The sequence below is a fragment of the Nematolebias whitei genome, chromosome 11, assembly GCF_014905685.2.
Source record: "Nematolebias whitei isolate Nwh7 chromosome 11, NemWhi1, whole genome shotgun sequence".
NCBI lineage: Eukaryota > Metazoa > Chordata > Actinopteri > Cyprinodontiformes > Rivulidae > Nematolebias > Nematolebias whitei.
In genome coordinates, this window is record NC_056508.1 from 29,308,497 (window position 1) to 29,332,547 (window position 24,051).

At 39.7% G+C, this 24,051-nt stretch overlaps 3 protein-coding genes across 3 annotated transcripts in view; 2 read left to right on the forward strand and 1 right to left on the reverse strand.

Moving 5' to 3' along the window:
• The first annotated feature begins 1,539 nt into the window (after positions 1-1,539).
• On the forward strand, positions 1,540-3,454 carry zgc:194242 (uncharacterized protein LOC100005854 homolog). The gene is made up of 4 exons (XM_037684125.1): positions 1,540-1,579; positions 2,454-2,710; positions 2,977-3,157; positions 3,258-3,454. Exons 2-4 carry the CDS (start codon positions 2,456-2,458, stop codon positions 3,452-3,454), a joined length of 633 nt encoding a protein of 210 aa, XP_037540053.1. The 5' UTR covers positions 1,540-1,579; positions 2,454-2,455.
• Positions 3,455-4,962: 1,508 nt separating this feature from the next.
• ube2t (ubiquitin-conjugating enzyme E2T (putative)) lies at positions 4,963-15,624 on the forward strand. Its single transcript, XM_037684126.1, has 7 exons — positions 4,963-5,100; positions 5,227-5,335; positions 7,004-7,073; positions 7,170-7,275; positions 7,453-7,551; positions 7,916-7,999; positions 15,508-15,624. The coding sequence occupies exons 2-7, from the start codon at positions 5,227-5,229 to the stop codon at positions 15,622-15,624; spliced, it is 585 nt and encodes a 194-aa protein (XP_037540054.1). The 5' UTR covers positions 4,963-5,100.
• Positions 15,625-16,491: 867 nt separating this feature from the next.
• Positions 16,492-24,051, reverse strand: part of LOC119416929 (leucine-rich repeat-containing G-protein coupled receptor 6) — a 46,977-nt gene continuing 39,417 nt past the window's right edge. The window contains exons 14-18 of the mRNA XM_037684128.1: positions 20,726-20,797; positions 20,128-20,253; positions 19,540-19,694; positions 18,781-18,861; positions 16,492-18,062 (exon numbers count right to left, since the gene is read on the reverse strand). Coding sequence (XP_037540056.1) covers positions 16,918-18,062; positions 18,781-18,861; positions 19,540-19,694; positions 20,128-20,253; positions 20,726-20,797 — 1,579 coding nt within the window. The 3' untranslated portion in view covers positions 16,492-16,917. The remainder of the gene's footprint in view (positions 18,063-18,780; positions 18,862-19,539; positions 19,695-20,127; positions 20,254-20,725; positions 20,798-24,051) is intronic.

The following is a 24,051-nucleotide window of genomic DNA, read 5'->3' on the forward strand; positions in this document are numbered from 1 at the left end:
AATTATGTATCTTCCAGCCATAAAACCATTTTGAGATTCCCCAATAACATCATGAAGTACTTTTTTCAATTTGTTGGCTAAGCATAATGCTAAGATTTTATAATCATTATTTAACAATGTGATGGGGCGCCAGTTGTCTAAAACTAATAAATCTTTTTGTGTCTTTGGGATGAGTGTAATTAAGCCTTGACGTAGCGTGGACGGTAGTTGTTCTTTATGTATACTTTCTATAAACACATTCAACAAAAATGGAGCAAGTTCAGCTGAGAATAATTTGTAAAATTCAGAGGTTAGCCCATCGATACCTGGGGATTTATTTAGTTTCAGTTTTTTAATAGCATCTGAGATTTCTATAAGTGTAATGGTGAGTCACAAATGGATTTTTTGAATTCGCCAATTGTCTTAATATTACCTAGATCCTTAAAAAAATCATCCATTTGAGTAGGTGAAATAGTTGAGGTATATAGTTTTTTATAGAAATTCTCACATAGTTTAGATAGTTCTTTTGGATTTTCTATGATATTACCATTTGAAGAGAGTCTGTTTATACTATTTTTGTTTTGTCTTTGTTTTTCTAATTTAAAGAAATAGTTAGAATTTTGCTCTCCCTCCTCCAACCACTTCGCTCTTGAGCGTACAAATGCACCTTTAGCTTTACTGATATATCTTCTTAGCTCATATTTTAAAAGCTCCCATTGTTTTTGATATTCCCCTTTATCTTCTGCAGTTTTGAAACGCTCTAAAATTTTTCTTCTAATTATTTCATTTAAAGAATCGTTTTGTAATAAAGAACTATTTAATTTCCAGTATGCAGGGTATCTTTGAGTTTGCTTATCAGGTGATAAGTTTAAAGTTAGTACAATTGCTTTATGATCTGTTAAGGGAGTTGGCATAATTTCTGTCTTGCAAATTACCTGAGTAATGAGATTAATTAATGAGTACCTGCGATTCCAAGATTAACCAAAAATCTATTCTAGATCGCAGAGAACCAGCCTTATTTGTCCATGTAAACTCTTTACTGTTTGGATTAGTAACTCTCCAAGTATCAATAAGACTTTTTTCATTCATAAAATCTGTCAAAAAAACAGTTAGTTTTATTTCTACCAGGCCATCTATCAATGTCATCATTAACTGTGCAATTAAAATCCCCTCCCAGTATTACTTTAATATCAGTGAACCTTCCCATGACACTTTCCATGATACATGCTACTGTTAACTTTAAACCTGAAACCCGATCCTGTTTGGATTATTACCGTTGGTGTTTCAGATTATGCATTATATGGGTTGCAGTGAACGGCTGCAGTGTTATGCGGGTTTGCCCGCCCGAAATGGTGTTTCAGTGATGTTTATGATTAGAGTCATAACACTAATAACAAAGTTATGAACAAATATGGCCGCCTTGTGGTTTTGGGAGCCATGCATGAACCGTGTCTCTCCCCTTTGCTGCTGACACGAGAAATAAACTCGGGGTGAAAAAAAGTTAACAAAAATTAGCGCATGCGCAGTGCTGACAGACTTTAGCTCCTCCTCCTCCTCTTCGTGCTCCTCCCATACAGGAAAAGACAACAAGAAAAACTGAGTGAGTCCATCTTAAGAGACCTACGGTACGGTGTTTATTTAAGCAAGCAGGAGACGGACGGGAAGAAACATAAAAGTACAGCTGCCACGTTGGTGAAGCAAAGTTTATGGCAACGCGAGACACTGATGTGCTACAACATGTTTATCACAGCTGGAACTGACTGTACAGACATGCACCGTCTGCAGTAAAGTCCTTTACGTCACCGCCACTTATTGACAAGGACCTTCTAACAAGTTCAGTTCAAACACAAAATAGTTACGTTTAATATTACAAACTTATTTCATACTGTTCTACATTAAACTTTTATTTTGTTCCCTTTCTTGAGAGGTTAATGCTCTACAGATGTTGTGAACCACGTCTCATTTTTATTGCTTCGTGCAGACAGACTGGACAACTTGCTTAAGGGTTAGCTTAAGTGAGGTTCAATGGAAAGGTTATGAACAATTAATATCTTACCTGTTGTAGAAAGCTCTTTGAACAACCTCAATTTGGAGAAACATAGATAATTCTGACCAGATTGACAAGGTGATGGCTGGTTTCAGTGGTCCAGCATGTTGTGGCACCTCAGCTTTTTGTGTCCAAACAAGTAATTTAGTTACTCTGGACATCCTAATAATCATTAACATGTTGATACAGGGTTTGAAAGCACAAAAAGCAAAGATTTGTTTGTTTGTGCTAATAATAGTTAGTCTGGTTATGGAACACTAAGCAAATGTTCCTGTTTTTTTTTTTTTTACATGTCTATAATGTTCCCATGTCTCAGAAGTTAATGGAATGCAGTATAACTCATTTTTAACCCTCTAATACTGAAAAAAACAAACTGGTTTTAAGCAGTTCAACTCAACTAACTTAGCATTTTGTATCATTTTTCAAGTTATGTGGGCTGAAAAGTTGGGCAAACAGTTGGGCAACCCCACTCGATCATTGGGGGGATGGTTGGTCAGCAAGCTGTTTAAAGTTCGCAACCAGATTCTTGAGGAGAATGCTGTTCAGATGTTGGAGATCCAGCCGGGGGACACAGTACTGGAGCTGGGTCATGGTCCAGGTTTGGGTCTGCAGGCCGCAGCCAAACTCCTCACCGGGCCTACAGGCCACCTCATAGGAGTAGATTACTCCAAGTACATGCATCAGGTGAAGTATGAATATGAAGACACAAGGAATGTAATTTTTAAAACATATCCTGTTTTAAATTTTTATTACAAAGTGTTGCACTAAGCTTGTCTTTAAACAGTATCTGTAGAAAAAAAACTCCAGTTAATTTCAACAAGCCATGATTTTAGACCTTATTAGTTCATTTTGAGTTTAGAATAAACCAAGGTGAAAATAGCTTTTAGTGCCTGTAGAGGGACCATGTTCACTTTTGGAACTGTGCATCATTTTGTATTTTACTGTGGCAGATGGCAGCAGAACGAATGAAGGAACTCATTGCCAGTGGCAAAGTGACCTTACACCTGTGTGATGTAGCTGGGATGCCTCTGGCAGACAACACTGTGGATAAAGTCTTCCACTGTAACTGCTACTATTTCTGGCCTGACCTCGGGAAGGCAACCTCAGAAATACACCGTGTAATGAAACAAGGTAACGTTTCAACACAGACTGTATTCTCGAAATGTATTCATCATGACTATGAAAACTTGCCCCGCACACTATGATCTAATCATTTTTTAAATCCACCCAGGAGGTCGGATGGTGACCACAATGAGGCTTTCCCATGTAGCTACTTTGGGAGCAAAGGGAGTGATGCCCGGAGAGAACTGGCGTCCAGAGGCCTATATGGCAGCTCTGAGCGACTCTGGCTTCACTGATATCAGGATGGACGACAAACAACATGAAAACACAACTTTTCAAGCTGTTTTTGCCACTGCCTTAAAATGATATGTGAATTTCAGGTTGGTTTAATGACAACAAAAATTTTAAATTTGATAAGCTGATAAGAAAATACTGTCAGAATTTTTCTTTAGGTGGTTTAGACATTTCAGGATTCATTAATTGTGTCACACTATATATAAGCACTTTGTTCAGTGTTGTCTTTGCACAAAAAGACACATTGTTGTATTTCAATTTTTAAGCTGAGATTGATTTTAACATTGAAATGCTTGTTGAAAAATGGAACATTTCCAATGTATGGAAAACAAGAATTTACTTTTAACATAATTACTTTAACATTGCAATCTTGCAGAACATATTTTTGACCTTTCATAAAATGCTGCTGAAAGACAGTATGGTTTACTGTGAGTACTTGGTTCTGTATTTGCATAGGCTTTCTAAAGATATGTGCAACCAAAATGCAATAAATAAACACTAAAATCACCCAGTTAACCTAATAGACATATTTTTGAACTGTGAGAAGAATCTGAAAGTATTTGGGGGGAAATCAACATGTGCACAGGAAGAAGATACAGTCTATGAAAAATAATGTGGTTATTGAAGGGGATCAGATATTAAAGAGCTGTTGTTAACAATTGTGGAAATGTACCACGTGTCTTGTGAAGCTCGTAACCTAATACAAAACCCAAATACAACCGCTGCCCTGCTCTCTTCTGTCTCAGTGAAAAACAAAGGGGTTGCCTCTGTATCTGCATCTGAGGAGACAATTATGAGGAGGAAAAAAGATTTAAAAAGAGATGTCTGTCATTAGTCTATGACTCAGTTTTTATCAAAGAATATTTTGAGTTCAAGTACTTGGTATACATGGTAGGACAAATTCAGGCATACTAAGCAGTCTGTATTATATATATATATATATATATATATATATATATTATTTATTTTTTTGGCTGAAAAAATAAATATATTTAAAAAAAATAACCTGCTTCTATTCAAAGCAAGAAAACAAAACGGAATATGTTTGTTTTAATATCACTTGTCTGGTGTTTCTAGTAAAACACTGACTGAGGCAAGTGATTCAAATATTTTGCCTGGATTCATATCTGTTCATTGAGAAATACAATGTTACACAGCTCTTGAAGTCAGGTTGAAGTCAGAACCTTCAAAACTATTATTCAGGAAATATAAGAGAACAACAGTAAACTTAAAGATAACATGTTGGCTAAAATGAGATACGAATCAGAAAAAAAAACAACTTCTTAAAATATATAGAAGTAAAGATTGACTGTTGAAATTTTATTCCACAAAGAAACTCACGAAGTGACAATGTTAGGTTTTATTATCTAAAAACGTGAAAACAGCTGTAGTACAGCAAAAAAAAGGTTAAATCAAACTGGTCCAGATATACAGATGACACGATTTAACCTTTTTTGTTGTTATCTACCTGGAAGATTGAGTTCACAATCCTTTTTACAGCTGTAGTACCTGGTTGAGCCTCCCCGCCAGTGGGTGGCGGTAGTGTTCCATGTTGCTGCTGCTAAACCACGATTAGAAACACCAAAGAAGACCTATAGCGCGGGTGATCCAAACCGAGCAAAACAAAACATCTGAACGACTTTTCTACACCGAAATATTGTGAGAATTTGAAAATCTCTGTAGCAAGTTTACAGTAGGCGGGAAACAGCTGGAGAAATGTAAGTGAACGATGTATAGAGTAAATGTCTAAATGCACTTTAGCCAAGTTATTTTAGCTTGTACTAGATTTTGTTAGAAGCTAACTCGCTTTACCGCTCGGTTTGTTTTATTTCTTGCTTTAAAAGATGCAGAGAGCTTCCCGTATGAAGCGTGAGCTTCAGATGTTGAGCACCGAGCCTCCTCCGGGTGTAACTTGTTGGCAGACAGAGGAGCGGATTGATGAGCTCCGTGCACGTGAGAACCCCTTGCACCGAATCTGAAACCACTTCCAACACGTTAATCAAACAGCAAAGCGATGAGATCTTACATGTTCTGCTTTCAGTGCTTAATGATCCTGTTCATATATGTTACTGGAGTGTTAACAGATGCACTGTTTATATGGGTGGCAGGGTCATTAATTTTAAATCAAAGTAAATGTTGCTTTTTAGTGCATCATTGATGCAAGGTCCAAGGTGTTGACATATTTTTTAAAAAGCCACATGCCCATCTTAATGATGATATATGCTAAAATTAAAAACAACCGTTGCCATTAAAACTTCACATTGAAATTCAGAAAAATGCATGTGAGGGTGAGGAAGTGCACAACTTTGGCCTTTTGCGTCACACTTGTTTGACACAAACATGATGCAACAGGCTCACTTGCAGGTCATTCTGCTATCTTATCCATAGCTGCAAGAAACTCCTGTAAAATATATTTTAAACATTAAATACAATTGGGCTGCACTGCAGAGTTTCATGGGTCAGTTCTTACAGTTTTCTTGGCCTCACAGTGTCTGGAAAAAGACAGGTTTTTATCAGCAGAGAGGACTTTAAGAGTTTAGTTGATGAAGAGCAGCATGTGGTTCAATAGTGCCGCTCAGATACAACTTAGGGTCTGATCAGCTCAGCCTGGGTGGCCCTGGAGAAAGTGTCTGATATGTTCAACAATTTTCAGTCAGGTCATCTGGACGGTTTCTTTTTTTTTGTGCTAAGACGTTTCGCCTTCCATCCAGAAGGCTTCATCAGTCTGAGGAAACACTAAACAAAACTGCTTCTCCCCCAACTGCTTACTCCCAAAGTGGAAAAATACAGTTATGTTGGTGCTAAGATGGTCCCTGGGGCACGGTCCTCTCCCTCATTCATAGTCATGTCAAACTGCACAAAAAAAAAAAAGAAACCGTCCAGATGACCTGACAGAAAATTGTTGGATTTTATACCTGGATTATTGAGCATGGACTTTTGGTGTCTGATATGTTGAGACTCAAAACTCCCGATGACCTTGGGATCACAAACAATTGTTTTAAAAGCATTTTAAGATGTATCATAGAATATTTACTTATTTTGAAATAAGAGCAACCTATCTTTAAAAAAAATCCTTAACTCAAACTTGATAACTAAATGAAACAAGGAACCATTTTGCTTGACAAACATTTGGGGAGTAGTGTCTTTTGTGAAATGAAAGAAAACGAGTTGAATCAATCTGAAGGTGAGACTAAATCTTATTACAAGGACTAAAAAATGGGTAATATACTCTGTCTATGGTTATCATTGTTAACAAAACAATATGAGCAGTTTATAATTTATGTCAGTGTATATTTGTTACATGTGTTGCCATCTTTACAAAGATTGTGTTACTCTTAATACTGTCAATTGTAACAACAATTTGCCTTCAACTTTTGCAGTTTTCCTCCAGTGTAGTATGTCTTTTACTCTATGCATTTTTAATTTGATCATTTCATCAATCACAGACTGACTTGATGTTAATTGAAGCAATGTTCCTCTTCTTCTTGTTGATACAATAGGTTTTCAGGACCTTGTGTTGTTCCTGTTCTACATGCTGCAAAATAAATTTGAACCATCATTCGTATTTTTTGTGTGTGTGTATGTTTCACGATTCTTAAACTGCTTATTTTTGCCTCGCAGAGATTGTAGGTGGAGCAGGAACTCCCTATGAAGGTGGAGTCTTTTCCCTGGAGGTCAAGGTTCCAGAGAGGTCTCCTTTTTTTGTGCTTTAACATGAACCAAACTCATTCAGCCATTTACCAGATGCATTCACTCATGTATCTGATCTGCTTTATGCCTCTTGCAGATATCCATTTGAGCCTCCAAAAATCCGATTCTTGACTCCAATCTACCACCCAAACATCGACAACTCTGGGCGGATCTGTCATGATGCTCTCAAACTCCCTCCAAAGGTTTTGATCAGAAGCATAAAACAGACATTTTTTGTTTAACCCAAATTTAATTGGTTTACACATTTATTTATATATATATATATATATATATATATATATATATATATATATATTTTTAGCTGTGTGCAATGTGACAGTGTTGAATATAATGTTTTGTGTATTTTCTTTTTTCTTCAGGGTGCCTGGAAACCATCTCTAAACATCTCTACAGTTCTCACTTCTATTCAGCTCCTCATGTCTGAGCCCAATCCAGACGACCCACTTATGGCTGATATAGTAAGTCACAACTGTCTGTTTGAGCAGGATCACATGATTACATACTTACATGCTGCCCACTTATTTGCTTATAAGAAATTCTGGTATCAGCGTTGATGTGTAACAGAGCTTTCTGATAACCAGGTTTTTTTTGGGATGCTAAAATGATCAAGAGCAAAATATAAGCATAAAACTTAGAGTATTTTGCAGTTTTGTTTTGTTTCCAACATGTCTGTTTGTTTGTTTTTTTAATGTGGACTGAAATATTTAAGTGTTAAATATTTTTGAAACATCTTATTTTTGTTTTGAAATTTTAATCTGGCGCATTTTAACAGTAAAACAGTGAATGTTAACTTTTTTTCCTTCCTTTCTGCTTCAAATCCAGTCGGCGGAGTTCAAATATAACAAGCACTTGTTTTTGGAGAAAGCCAAGAAATGGACGCAGGAACATGCAGTTCAAAAGAACACTGTAAGTCACTGGTTCCTGGATATGGCTGCAAAAACCATCTGGTCGTTAATGGTATTGACAGCACTTTTTGGGTTTGACACACGAACGAATCAAGCTAAATAAGTTGTGAGAAATCTTTATGACCCTAAAGAAGTGATGGTTGGTTGTTTGGAGTGTAACGCAGCACTTGCTATTCTACTCTATAAATACTCTCCAACTCAGCTCTGTGACTACCGTTCTCACTGGTTCATATCAGAATCAGAATGCCTTTATTGTCATTATACGCAAGTACAATGAAATTAAGAGCCACTCCTTTTTTCAGTGCAAAAACACGCCTTAAGAAAAACACACACTAAACACACACTAAAAATATAAAAAATGTAACGCAATATAGATATAATAGCACTATGAAAGTAAAAAATACAATTATTTCACAATTATATTGCACATTATGGATATTAGTGAGGTAGTTAAGGTGATTGGGAGTATGAAATGTCAGTAGTATTGCACAATAGAAGTCCAGGGGTTTGGGAGGTTAGATTATTAAATCAGTGCATATGTGAGTTCAATGTGGTGATGGCTTTTGGGAAAAAACTGTTCTTGAATCTGTTTGTTCTTGTTCTGATGCACCTGTAGCGCTTCCCTGAAGGTAACAAGTCAAACAGTTCAAAACCCGGGTGAGAACTGTCCTTGATTATGCTTTCTGATCTGTTGAGGCAGCGTGATGTGTAAATGTCCATCAGGGAGGGGAGAGGGCAGACAATTATCTTTTGTGCTGTCTTGACTACTCTCTGAAGCCTCTCCCTGTCAGCCAGGGTGCAGCTGCCGTACCATACTGAGATACAGTATGTCAGCAGGCTCTCGATGGACGATTGGTAGAAGGTCAACAGCGATTTGGTGTTCAGGTTGTACTCTTAAGAAGTGTAGTCTCTGCTGAGCCTTCTTGATGACCGCTGTGGTGTTCTCTTTCCAGTTAAGGTCAGCAGCGATATGGACACCAAGAAATCTGAAAGTGTGAACCCTCTCCACGCACTCGCCATTGATGTAAAGGGGGGCTAGGATGGTGCTGTGCTTCCTGAAATCAATAATCACCTCCTTGTTTTTTTTGATATTCAGAGCCAGATTTTTCTCCGAGCACCAGGTTGCTAGCTCCAGGACCTCCTGTCTGTAAAATGTCTCATCTCCCTTAGAGATTAGTCCGACCACTGTGGTGTCATCAGCGAACTTGACGATGAGGTTGTTGTTGTGGGCCGGGCTGCAGTCATGGGTGTAGAGACAGTACAGCAGGGGGCTCAGCACACAGCCCTGTGGGGAGCCAGTGCTCAGCGTACGAGTGGAGGAGAGGTGGGGACCAAGTCTTACAGATTGGGGCCGATTGGTTAGGAAGTCTTTTATCCAAGCACATGTGAGTGGGGGGAGGCCGAGATTGTCCAATGTATTTATAAGAATGTCCGGAATGATTGTGTTAAAGGCCGAGCTGTAATCCACAAAGAGCATTCGAACGTAGCTGTGCTGTTGTTCCAGGTGGCTCAGCGCGGTGTGGAGAGCTACTGCAATAGCATCCTCTGTGGACTTGTTGGTGCGATATGCAAACTGGTAGGGGTCAAAGTTCGGAGGGAGATAGTCCTTGATGTGCTGGAGAACCAGTCTCTCGAAGCAATTCATGATTACCGGAGTGAGAGCCACTGGTCGGTAATCATTCAGGCTGGTGATGGTAGGTGTTTTCAGCACTGGGATGATGGTTGCAATTTTTAAGCAGGGAGGGATGACAGCCTGGGCCAGGGACAGATTGAAAATTCTGGTGAAGGTGGGGGCGAGCTGGAGGGCACATGCTTTGAGCACCCTGCCAGGTACTCCATCTGGGCCAGTAGCTTTCCTGGGGTTCACTGGAACGAACGTCTAACATCATGCTCCCGTACAGTGAGTGGAGCAGTAACCGGGTGGGGGCAGGGCAGGATCAGATGGGTGCTGCTGTGGAGCATCAAAGCGTGCAAAGAAGCAGTTTAGCTCCTCTGCTAGTGATGCACTCAGGTCTCCTGTTGTCACCTCACAGCCTCTATAGTTTGTGATGTTTTTTATGCCCTTCCACACCTCCCATGAGTTGCTGCTGGACAGATGGGACTCTATACTCCTTTTATGGTCAGCCTTTGCAGTTTTTATTCCCTTATTCAGGTTGGCTCAAGCAGCTCGGTACAGAGCTCTGTTACCTGACCTGAAGGCAGCATCGCGGGCTCTGAGGAGTGTGCGGACCTGGCTGGTCATCCAAGGTTTCTGGTTGGGGTAAACCTGAATGTTTTTGACCATAGTCACATTTCCGATGCAGAACTTGATGTAGTCCAGTACTGTTCCTGTGTATGTTTCCATCACTTGATGTTCAAATAAGTCCCAGTTAGTTTGTTCAAAACAGTCCTGTAGGTCATCGAGTGCATTATCAGGCCAGTTTGTAACAGTTTTTGTTGTAGGCCTTGCTCTGCGTCTGAGTGGGTGTAAGCTGGGGGGAGCAGGAGGGAAAGATGGTCTGACTGCCCGAGGTGGGGGAGTGGTATGGCTCTGTATGCGTGTTTAATGTTCGAGTAAACATGATCCAGAGTGTTCTCCCTTCTAGTAGAACACAACATGTCGGTAGAATTTTGGGAGTACAGTCTTCAGATTAGCCCTGTTGAAATCTCCTGCAATTATATGAACACCGTCGGGGTGAGCCCGCTGCTGTTCATTGATGGTGTTCAGCAGGAGAGAGAGCGCCGGACTTACATTAGCATCGGGTGGTATATACACAGCAGTAATTATCACAACTGTTAGCTCTCTCGGTAGAAAAAAAGGTCGGCATCTCACGGACATGTACTCAAGGTCTGGGGAACAGTGGTTGTCTATAATTGTCCCGTTGTTACACCAGTTCTCATGCACATAAATACAGAGCCCCCCACCTCTGCTCTTACTGGAGTCTGCAGTCCTGTCCCAGCGTAGCAGAGAGCGGCCTGCTAGCTGTATGCTAGCATCGGGTATCCCGGGGTGAAGCCAGGTTTCGGTGATAATCAGAACACAGCAGTCACGAACATAGCGATTTCCAGCGAGTTGTAATTGCAAATAATCCATTTTATGCACCAGGGATCTGGCATTGGAGCGATAAAGGCTCGGTAGAGGTGGCTTGTGAGGTTGTGATCTTAGCCTTAGCATAACGCCAGACCTGCTTCCTCGCTTCCACTTCCTCTCCCTTCTCCGTCTGCGCCGCCTCCCAGGCCCGACAACAATCCACGGAGAGCCCGGTGATCTCGCTATGTCGTCTGGGATGTTGTGCGTGTAATGAAAGTCACTCGAAACAGGTATTTGGTGCTGCTCACCGATGTCCAAAAGGGTCTGACGTCCGTAGTTGATGTTTGCAAACTCGGCAATGCAAACACAAGAAAAAAGGACGTACAAAAATAACATTAAAAAGCACTGAAAGGGAGAGCTGTGAGCCGCTGCAACCATGCGCGCCGCCATCTTGGAACATGCCATGCCAAATGTGTATTATTGAATCAATATCCGACTCCACAATTCACCTTAATATTTTGACACAACACTGATGTAGGAAGATGATGTGCTAGACCAGCTTGTAGGTGTTGTATGAAGGAGACTAATGTCTACGACAGGCCACTCCATGCATGAATAGGATGTCTTCACAGCTTTAGCCTGTCATGGCGTTAGTTATGTGTATTGACTTATTTAAACCACAAGATTGTGCTGTTTTCTTGGTAGGAATCAACATCAACTGTGACCCTTGTGCAAATGTCTTGAGTCACTCCTGATTTATTTTATTTTTTTCAAGAAAATGGACTTTTTGTCATGTGTTTTAAAGTGCTCTTGGTTACAAATAACTACCATTTTGCTTTGCATAGACACTAAAAAATGTTTTAATTGTATTTATTTATATTTTTTGGCTTGGTGTCTGTGACCTATGAATCAATCAAATATAATGTGAAGTGATTTAACATAACCACAAAAACGTTTAAAAATGGTCATGTCCCATGTTCAGAGAAAAACTTAAAAGGCAGCTAGGTAATTATTGAAAAGGACAAGAAAAAACAGTATTTAAAAGATATAAGTGAACATAGTATTCCTTAAAGTAATGCACATTGCCCACTGCCCTGCATGCCGAAGTTTTAAACAAAGATTTTGTGTGATCACTTAGCGCTCAGAGGACACGTTGGAGTTCAGAATCAGCTTCGACGTGGCTCGTTTTTTAATGTAAAACTTGCCGAGTTATAGCCATTTTTGTGTTTGCAAGGGTTGCTTAGCTGTGGTGGCCATCTTAAGGAGGCCTGACTCCAAATCAGTTAAAAATGTATGCTGGAGGATTACTTTCTGGGCATTTAAAAAAAAAAATCAGTTCAGTGGTTCATGAAATATTTTGCTAACAAACAGGAAAATAAATAGACACAATCAATCAAATGATTGCCTTTTATCTCACTGCACAAGTCAAGTCAACTTTATTTATAGAGCACATTTAAAACAGAACCTGTTATCAAAGTGCTTAAAAACAACAACAACAATCAATCAATGAGCGTAAAATTAAAGAGAAAAAAATTATATATATATATATATATATATATATATATATATATATATATATATATATATATATATATATATACACAATACACTAATAATAATAACTGAATAATTAATAAAAAAAGCATTTAAAACATAGGGTCACAGATTAAAAGAAACACTAGATCAAATTACACTGTGTGAAATGTCTGTGAGAACAGATGTGTTTTAAGCAGGGATTTGAAGTGAGGAAGGGAGGTGGCCTGCCTGATGTTGTGGGGCAGGTTGTTCCAGAGTTTGGGAACCATGACTGAAAAAGCCCGATCTCCTCTGAGCTTCAGTTTTGTTTTTGGAACAGCCAAAAGCAGCTGATCGGATGATCTCAGGGCCCGAGAGGGAACGTAAGGTTCCAGTAGCTCAGAGAGGTAAAGGGGTGCGAGGCCATTTAAGCATTTGAAGGTCAACAGAAGAATTTTAAAGACTATCCTCGTACGAACAGGGAGCCAGTGAAGGGAGGACAGAACTGGAGTAATATGTTCAGACCTACGAGTTCCGGTTAAAAGCCGAGCAGCAGCATTCTGGATGAGCTGAAGACGTGAGATGGAGGCCTGGCTGATCCCAGCATACAGTGCATTGCAATAGTCCAATTGGGTCGTGACAAAGGCGTGGACTAGTTTCTCAAGGTCGGGTCTGGACAATACTGGCTTGAGCTTAGCTACCTGTCTGAGTTGGAAGAAGCTTTTCTGCAGAACAGAGTTGATTTTTTTGTCAAACTTGAAGTCAGAGTCTAAAACCATCCCGAGATTTTTACCAGACTGCTTAAGATATGGCTGAAGAGAGTCCAGGTTGACAGGATCAGTGGTGGCAGTTGAGCTAGGGCTAAAGACAATGACTTCAGTCTTCTCATTGTTAAAACTTAAGAAATTTGAAGCCATCCAGGCCTTAATGTCATCCAGACATTTTAACAGAGGGTGAATGGAGCAAACACTTGCTGGTTTCACAGGCAGGTAGATATGGCAGTCATCAGCATAGCAATGGAATGAAAGACCATGTTTCCTCAGGATGGACTCCAGTGGGAGCAAATAAAGTGAGAACAGAAGGGGTCCAAGAATCGAACCTTGTGGGACCCCGCAAGAAAGAGATAATGAGGCAGATACATTATTACCAACCTTGACACAGAAACTCCTGACACTCTTTTTTTTTTTTTTTACTCCTGCCACTCAGGTATGAGTGGAACCATTCTAATGCAGCACCTGTGATCCCAACCCACTGTTCCAGCCGTGATATAAGGATACTGTGGTCAACAGTATCAAAAGCAGCAGTAAGGTCCAGGAGCACAAGTACCACAAATTGACCAGAATCGTTTGATATCATAATATCGTTACAAACCCTTACTAATGCTGTTTCAGTGCTGTGGAGTTGCTTAAAACCAGACTGAAAAATCTCGAAGATTCTGTTTTCATTCAAAAACTTGTTTAATTGAATGAAAACAAATTTTTCTCCAGGATTTTGGACAGGAAGGGAAGTTTTGAGATTGGTCTGAAATTTGAGCAAGTCGAAGAGTCAAGTCCAGGTTTCTTAATTAACGGATGAACTACTGCATGTTTGAAAACATCGGGAACCACACTTGTCACAATACTACTATTTATAATAGTAAGAACAGAGGGTCCAATCGTGGGTAGAACTTGTTTGAAAAACGACGCAGGAATGGGGGTCAGCGGGGGAACCGGAGGGTTTCATCTGACCAACGACTTTGTTTAGAAATGGGTTCAAACTGTTTGAAGACAGCTGAGCAAGGGACAAAGACAGAGGAATCAGTTGTGGACTGGGGGATGGATGACCTAATCAACTCTACCTTATCAGCAAAGTATCTGGTAAAGTCGTTGCAGATGTCAACGGAGGCCTCCATGCTGGCAGACCGAGGCACGTTTAAAATTGAATTTACGGTATTAAAAAGAACACGGGGATTATGACTGTTTAAAGCAATGATTTGGGAGAAGAATTTGTTCTTTTCAGATTTAACGATGCTCTGATAATCTTTCAAACACGTTTTTAACATAATAAAAGAAACCTGTAATTTGTCCTTTTTCCACTTGCTCTCCTGCATAGACGTTTGGTTGCACGAGTGGTCGCGTTCAACCAGGGGTGTGGTGCACGCTTTGGTCGCCTGATTTTTAGCAGGGCCACGAGGTCTAAGATCTTAGAGCAGGTTGCATCATGCCTACTGAGCAGCTCCTGCTTACTAATACAGGCAGAGGTTTCAGGGACTGAAGCAGCATCAGTAATGAATGCAGAGGAAAAAAGAGCAGCGGTTGAAGAGTTAAATATCCGACAACTCTTGGCCGGAGTGGGGGATTTAGACTCATGAATAACAGGTTTGGAATTAAATGGGTTTGTGATCTGAAACAATAGCATCCCCAATTTCCAGATTAACCACAGATAAACCGTGAGACAGAACTAAATCAAGTGTTGATGAGATGGACCAACAACATTTTGCACAAAGTTGAAAGATTGTAACAGATTTAGAAACTTCTGCACCAAAGGCTTGTCAGGACAGCAAACATGCACATTAAAGTCTCCCAGAATCAAGACCCTGTCGTAGTTGAGCAGTATTCCAGTCAGAAAGTCAGAAAATTCACTTATGAAGTTTTTGTTGTACGAGGGTGGTCTGTAGATCACGCTGCACAGTGTTGGGTTGGAGCGGCCCAGCTCAAAGTATAGCAGTTCAAAACTCTGAAAAGCTACAGCCTGTAGCTGTCTGCAGTTCCAGAGCTTTTTAAAAACTGTTAATAATCCACCACCCCTACCAGAAGTCCTTGGAGCATTAAAAAAAGGCACAATCCACCGGCAAAAGTTCAGAAAAAACACTTAACTCACCAGGGACGAGCCAGGTCTCTGTAACAAACATAAGAGTGACTCAAGACTTCTGCATCATACCTGTATGTTTTATTTAGTTTTAGATTGTGATCGTCTAAAACCATTTGCGATGTGTCTTTGTTCAGGGAGTCGTGGAGGACAACAAAGAAAATGCTCTAAATCAGAAAATCTCATCCACAAAAAGAGAGGACGTCTGTGGCCGGCAGGAGACAGAAGAGTCAGCAAAGAGACGCTGTGTTTAATTTCCCTTTCAGTTAAGCTAACCAGCATGCTTTGCACATCTTTCAACATTTTGTGATTTTAACTTCTTTTATTGCTAGAACCAACCTCCATTTAAAATGTATGTAAGTGTATGGGAGGATATAAAGTGAAACATTTATTAGGCTTTATCGTTGTTGTGACATTAAAGTTGACAGACTCATTATACGCAGCGTCGTCTCATGTATCAGGGTGTGTTTTGTGTGGTACCATAGACGGAGTCAATAAAATATATGAAAATCTTAATTTTATTCAAACATATGCGTAACAGTTGTATATTAAGTATGTACAACCTAAACCGTACAAGTTTTTTTTTTTTTTTTTTTACAAACTACAATTTTTTTTTCATATATAAAATTATATATTTGTTTATAAAAAGGAGACAAACATCATAAGGCTGTAGTGAATCAATACCATAGTTCAGAGGTAGTTACATTGTTTATATTTATATATATATATATGTATATATATATATATGCAGATTGCTAGCCTGCTTTAAAGTCGGCAGAAATATAACTATGTCCCATTCAGTTTGACTCTTGTTGAGTAGAGTTGCGTATTGAAGACTAAAACATGTAAACCATATGAAACTGCATTAGGCAGTTTGCTGTCACCTATAAAATCATGAAGCACTTTATCAGATGATGACATCGCTGAAGACAAAATTCTAGCTTACCTTGGTAAAATGATCTGCGTTTGGCAGAGTCCCTTATTTGGAAGTAAAACTTAGCAATAAGAAAAAAACGTAACATTTTAAAAGAAGTAACTTCACTTAAAACATTAACAATTTATAGCACAAGTTTTTGCAATCACATTTCAGTATGAACATTATTCCCTGTGGGTAAGCCATTGATTTAGATCTTTCTTTGATTGTCCATGGAAAAACCAGCTTTGTTTGAAATTTCTCTTCGTTAATCAAAACGTCGATTGACTCAGTCTGCTGGATAGTTCTTAGGAATCTTGAGTTCATCAGTACTGGCATGTCCTAGAGGTCTTTTTTTTCTGTAAAAGCAGTTTTTGTCCCACTTTTTATTCGCTCATCATCTTTTCAGTTAATCATCAGTTTTCATTTAGTGATTTTAAGGAACATTTCGGTTTATGGCCCATAAAGGTTTCCTGCTGCATTAAAATAATTGTCCTTAAATCACCGTTTCCCAGATTTTGAGACCGCTGACAGGGAGGGTTGGTGATGTAAGGTGAGTTTTGAAGGCACATTACAGAGAGGGTAGTATTATGAGTTGCTTCTCAATCTGAGCACTTCGCACATTGCTCAGACTTCATTCAGTCACCCTCTCCCTTTCTCTGGCTGTGAGAGTGGGCACTTGGCAAGGAATGAGCGGAACAGACAAAGTAGAGGAGCAGCTGGAAAATTGGATTGGGTCCATTTTGGGCTGGGGAGACGACCCAACGCAGTACATGGCATCAGCATCAGTCAGTGACACCTGAGTGGAGGAATCGGAGTAGGAGCTCTTCTCTGTGGCTACAGAAACCAGCGAGTCCAAGGTGCGGTCTCGACGCAGTTGTGGGCGTGCTTTGGGGCGAGACCAGGAGAAAATCTGAGTGTGGTCTCTTGTGAAAAGAAGGAAGAGGAGAGGGTTGAGACATGAAGGCAGTGGCTGCAGGAGCAGAAGGACTGATTTCAGGACCTCCTCCCCCAGAGAGATGAGACCCAAAAGAGAGCAAAGGGAAAGGAAAGCTACTGGTACATAGAGGAGACCATTAGTGAAAATTAGCCAGGCAACATGTTTGATCATAGCACAGTCCCACAGACCCTCACATTCTCCTCGAAGTAACTCCCAATAGAGGCGGATGTATGAACCTGTGACTATGAGCAAGCACAGGGTGTTCATCATGATGAGCGCCAAAGGAAAGCCTAGGGAGGATGGGAAGTGCACAGATGTAGTAGGCAAGGGTGAAGGAAGGCAGAAAGGGGAAGACCCATACTCTCCCACACCTAACAGTGGGAGAGAGGCAAGAGTGAGGGACAAAGTAAGGCAGAACAATGCACATGTGCGCACACGCCCAAGGGATGGGGATTTTCCATAGGCACGGGCACAGGTCACACTTACACCGCACTGCACTGCCGCAAGAGTCAGCAGCAACACACTCGCCTCAGACGCAAACACCCAGACCCATCCTGTCGCCTGACAACCATGTCCGCCCTCCCAGCGTGCTCCGTAGTGATTGAATTCTCCCAGAGTAAGAGCATCCACAAGGACCAGAGTGCAGGTGCACACCCCCGTCAGGAGATTGGAAGCACCCATGCAGGCCACAGTGAAGCGAAGTGGCGACAAGTAGCCAGGCGAGCCAAACAGGGACAGGAACAGGATGGAGTTTCCCAGCAGAGACACTAGTGAGATGATCCACAAGCCAACGCGGACTATCCAGCTGCCCAACAGGGAGTCACACGGACGGAAAGGACCTGCAACGTAACAAACACAACTCATGAGCTGAAAATGGAAGAGCTGGTACAGTATGGTATGGTATGGTACAGTTTTCTAGTAGCTAATGCCGCTAGCAGAACCATGATGCTGAAAGAACCTCACGTCTGCCAACCGAACCACACTAGATATTTTCGTTTTCACTTTTGGCGCCTTGTTTTTGTTTTAGGGGTGCACCGATTGCAGTTTTCTGGCCAATCACCGATTTCTAAAAAGTCTGAGCTTCCAATTTTGGACGATACCGATTTTGTTTTATAAGCGACACTGTCAGGTGTTATACGGTCACAATGTATTTTCAGTATTCCAATATTATTTTGTTGAAAAACATATCCTTGAACAAAAACAATACAAACTTGTTTTAACTGGCCCTGAGGTCATGTTCTGAAATATAAAATAAGTTCAGACAATTGTTATTAAAACAAACCAAAAAAAAAAATTGGTTTTTCATGCAAGTATGCGCTGATTTCCCAAAATTAAGGAAATCGGGCCGATTTATCGGTGCACCCCTAGAATTTTTGTTGCATGCTTTGGTGGTGTTTTATTTATTTATTTTGCGAGTCGAGACGGTTCTTCTCATCCTCAGCATTTCATTACCTTGTGTTGATTTGCATATGACAAATAAACCAAACCTGAAGCTAGTAGCTCTCATAGAAATATAAAAACAGCTGTATAATGTCACCAAGCTGGAAGTTGCATTACCAGGTGTGGGTGTGCATTGAACGCTGGTCTGCAGTTTAGATTCTTCGACTTCCAGCTGGAACTCCTCCAGATCAGGATCATCTAGAAAATAACATTGTTGTCAGGTTAAAATTCAAAAGGCCATCTTCTTTTACGACAACTTTGCTGTTCCAATCCCATTTGACATGTGCCAGACAATTAGTTCTGTTGTTACTACATGTGTATACTTATTACGGTATGTGCTTGACGGCTTACATATTTGTGCTAGGCGAAAAGGATTATTTTAATATGGGGCGGGCTAACATTCTTCTGCAGTGACACACAAACATGTTAGGAAGATAGCTGGCACTTTCCATGACTTGTTTATATAAATTAAAATGTGATAAATTTTAATTAGACGTGTGCCAGGTGTGGGTGTAAATTCTCAGTCATCCAGAACATGATAAATACCCCCAAATTAAAAACTAAACAAACTTTTGTTCTGCAGTTGAAGACATTTCACTGATATTGTTTTAGTAAACTCTGTAACTATTTGGAGTTCTAGTGGTCTAGATTGTATGTGTTTTTTTTTTTGTCAGCTTAGTTATGATTTATATGTGTTTATATTGTTTGCCAGCCACAGGAACGGGATGATAAACGTGGATGTGTAGTAGGTGCCAGGTAATCGTGGTTTCAGCGAGGCTCCGACATGTTTCAAGCTTTATTTGTTTTAGATTCCCATCTATTATGATCTGTGTGTGTATGTGTTACAACAAATATTGTAAGTTTGTAGCGACTTACAGTGGGTGTCAGTGTGGATGGGGTACATGGCTACTGTCCTCTTGTGTAGATCTTCATGTGTGTTGCTCGGTTCTGTGTCCCACTGACTGGCTGGCTTGTAGCTATCGCAGGATGAATATACACAGCACTGGTAGGCATAAGGCATCTCGATCACCCTGGAGCATAGAGATAAAAACATTATTAACATGTCAGAGTCAAAAGCTGGTTTCTGCCAGCACTTCTGTTTTTGTAGACTGTTCTTCAGTAATGATGTTATTGCACCTTGATTACATGCCATCCTCGCCCTTAACTTTGATTTTACCTCTCCTGGCCTTCGGGGACGTTTTTTGTTTACAAGAATTGGCATGCTACTTCAAGCGTTCAATGTTTAAGTTCTTCTCAGCAATGACTCAAAGGATACACTGCAGTTACCCAACTGCCTGACGTTGGTAATTTCACAATATTTTAACGACATTGTGAGATGAGGGATAGTTGAAGTAAATTGTCTGGGCTGCGTTGTTCCTTAAAGCTCACAGAACACCCACGTGAATGTTTGAATCAGTTTTTACTGAGGTGAAAAGAGTTAGTAGTGTATTTGTAAGTTATTACCTCATGTGGGGAAAATTATCAGGACTGAAAGCTTCATATAATTCTTTGTTCCCCTTCAGTTTGAGATGTGTGAGGGCTCCCAGACCAGCAACTGGCAAAGAGGTGAGATGGTTCTCAGTGAGGTCCCTAAAGCCAATTACAAAAGAAATGCAATGTTAGTTCTGCTAAATGAGATTACCGTATTTCAAATATCATTTCAAATATCATATTGGGGTAAATCTTTGTAAAATAAAGAAGATCCTGTCTCTGTGATATTTCACCCTGGTCAGACAAGGCACTGTATCACATTCTCCTAAGATAGGATCTATCATCAGATATAGATAATTTAGCGAGAAAAAAAAAAGATTTCACAGAAATATGCTATTTTGGTGTGACCTAAAATAGGGCTTGTGGCTACACATGTTTGAACATTGAATACTTGTCAGTGTCCTTGAGCCTTATATACATACACACACACACACACACACACATATGTGTGTGTGTGTTTAATTTATTCACATCTGAAAAGGGACAAGACTGAAACTTCTGAAGTAATAAATGAAAAAGTAAAATAGTGTTATAGAAATGTTTCTGTTTATTTTTTTTATTTTTTCCTCACAGTTTTATTAACGAGTGAAGGGAGGCAAAGGTATCTGGGTGGATCCTCTCGATCACGTTCCAGCTCAGATCTCTGTTAGAAAGGAAAACAAAAACATTCTCAAGTGAACTAAAAATGGACATATCATCATCACATTTCCAAAAAAGTTCAATCTGGTCCTCTGGACATTCAAAAAAACAAAACAAAAAAAAAAACAAAGCAAAAAAAAATCTAGAAACGTTTCGTCTCTCATCCAAGAGACTTCCTCAGTCTGAGGTGCTGTTTTCAGCTCAGTCTCTTAAATAGCACCGTCTCAGAGTGGATCAACCAGTTTTGCTGCTGACAACCAAAACCAACTGATCACATGCTCAAGAAGGACCATCAGCCTAACAATGGATCATTAGCACACTGATGGCTGTTTACTACTCACAGAGGGCTGAGTGATACTAGCAATCACAGCATTGTAAGAGGGGGACAGTTGAACCCGGAGGCCTCCACCCCTGTTTAATGATGGACGATTTCTTTTCACAAAGATGGCCTCCTTTACTCCTCTCTCAAACCATCGTTCCTCTCTGTCCAGGATGTGAACATCTTCATCCTTGAAAGAGTGACCGCTGGCCTGGAGATGAGTGTAGACCGCAGAGTCCTGGCCTGATGATGTTGATCTTCTGACTGAGCTGAAAACAGCACCTCAGACTGAGGAAGTCTCTTGGATGAGAGACGAAACGTTTCTAGATTTTTTTTTTGCTTTTTTTTTTTGTTTGTTTTTTTGTTTTTTTGAATGTCCAGAGGACCAGATTGAACTTTTTTGGATTTTTCTACCTGGATTATTGAGCATGCATCAGGAGATCATCACATTTGTTTTTTTTTTTTCTCTTTAAAGTTTGTGTATACTTAACCACTAGGTGTCAGTAAAGAGACATACCTCTGCTTACTTCTGACCCCATAATGACAACAATATGATATCAGTATTTTCAACTCCACATACTGTTTAAATTTATTATTCAAATAATTTCAAAGAAGCTAACTTATGTAAGATCTTATTATTTCCAGCCATTTAATCAAAAACATAATAAAAAACACAAATAACTTTTGACTTTTTAATGGGATCTTGACACCAGTGTTTGAAACCACTGATATTTATTGCCTACCACTAAAATATGAAGACAGGCCATCATGTTTTTGCTTGTCTGTCTGTGTGTGTGTGTGTGTGTGTGTGTGGGGGGGGGGGGTGTTATCTTTGTGCGTGGAAGAGTGTTTGTGCCTATCTGTTACCAAAAAATCTCACAAACCACTGGACAAATTTTAATAAAACTTTCAGGAAACAATCATTGGTTGAACATCTACCACTAAATAATATTTGGAGTCATTCCAATTCAAGATGGCTACCACAACAAACTGAACTTGGAGAACATGAATCTAGTTATAATTCATTCAGTTTTACAGATGTGGTAAAATAAGTTGCGATGGTCGCTAACAGTCATTCATGATGTAATGTCCAAGCGCTACTCATTACACAAGACCTTTAATTAAAAGATTAGCATTAACTGATGGAGTCAGCTTGATTTGTTAGCAAACTAGTTCATGAACCACTAGAAGGATTTTAATAAAACCTAAAACAAACGACCAGAAAGCAATCACTGGATTCAGATCTATAACTGAATACATTTTGGAGTTAATCCAATTCATGATGACCACCACACAAATCAACATTAACCAACACAAAAATGACTAAAACCCAGCCATTTTACAGATATTCAGCTAATATATGGTGTGATAGTAATTGATGAGACATTCACAAAACATACTCTGGCCATCTCACAAAAGTGCACGATTTTGCACATTTTCAAGGTCTTGTCAGGGTGTGATGAAAACATCCATAATCCCATTATTTCTCAACATAGAATTATCTTTATGTAAACCTCTATCATAAAAGTGAGTGACAGTCATTCCTTCAAAAAATTATAGCCGCTAAATAAATTAAAGGGTGTCAGCAAAGGTCAAAGAAAATGTTTACAGGAGAGTAGTGAGGCCATTTATGTCGTATGGTTTGGAGACAGTGGCCCTGATAAAAAGACAGGAAACAGAGATGAAGATGGTGAGGTTCTCCTCAGGAGTGACAAGGAGGTTGAGATTAGGAATAAGATCATCAGAGGTACAGCACAGGTTGAATAACTGGGAAATAAAGTTATAGAGGCCAGACTGAGATGATTTGGACACGTCCAGAGAAGGGACAGTGGGTATATTGGTAGAAGGATGTTGACTATAACTGGTGACCCTTGAAGAGGGAACAGCCAAAAGAAGAAGAAAAATAAATGAGCTGCATTTACTTCATGATTTTTAACCTTATAACTCAAAGTGCTTTACATCAATTCTATTCTATTTCAAGTCACAACAGAAGTCGTCTCAGGGCACTGAACAAAAACATTCATATATATAAAAATAATCATTTAACATTATTTATGTGAGGAGCAGACTGCTTTGACTTTAACTGCATCACAGAACTCTCATCTTGAGCAAGCATGAAGGCGACAGTGGAAATGAAAAACTCTCTCATGAGGAAGAAACTTTTAGCAGAACCAGTCTCAGGACAAGCGGCCATCTGCATCAACCGGCTGGGTTTGAGAGGAACAGATACACAATGGCAGGTTGAGAATCCCATGTTAAGGTAGAAATAATATCAAATGAAAACTATTCAATTTTAACAATTCATTTAAGGAAATTAGGTCAATTTGTCCTCTAGTAGTCTACGCCTATGGCAGCATAAAAAGCCAGTCCTAATTATAGTAGTCCCTCGCTACTTCGCGGTTCATTTTTCGCGGACTCGCTCCTTCGTGGTTTTTCAAAGTAAGATTGGACGTGACACACAATGACTGATTGATGGATGAGCTGCACGATCGGCATGGATTTGTTATTTGAAATAAATTATTTTAAATGATTTAACACAGTGTGCAGCCTGCAGCTGTGGGAGAAGATACCACCTGGAGCTGATCAGCTGATCTCCGTGCAGATTGGAGAAGTGGGTGTGGCTGAGAGTGCAGCCGGAGGTAAAGAGCTGAAATCATGACAATCTATGCTCTTAAGAGCATTTAGTGTTTAGAAACATTGTTTAGAATATTGCAAGAGTGTGGGAAGGGTTTTAAACTCCTATATATATTGTATATATATATTTTAAATTTACCCTTTATTTATACAGGTAGTCTCATTGAGCCACGAGAACTCATTTTCAAGAGAGACCTGTTTAGGGAGCAGGAGGGGGTTAAGGGCCTTGCTCATGGGCCCAGGGTGGGGTGAATGAGAATATATATATATATATATATATATATATATATATATATATATATATA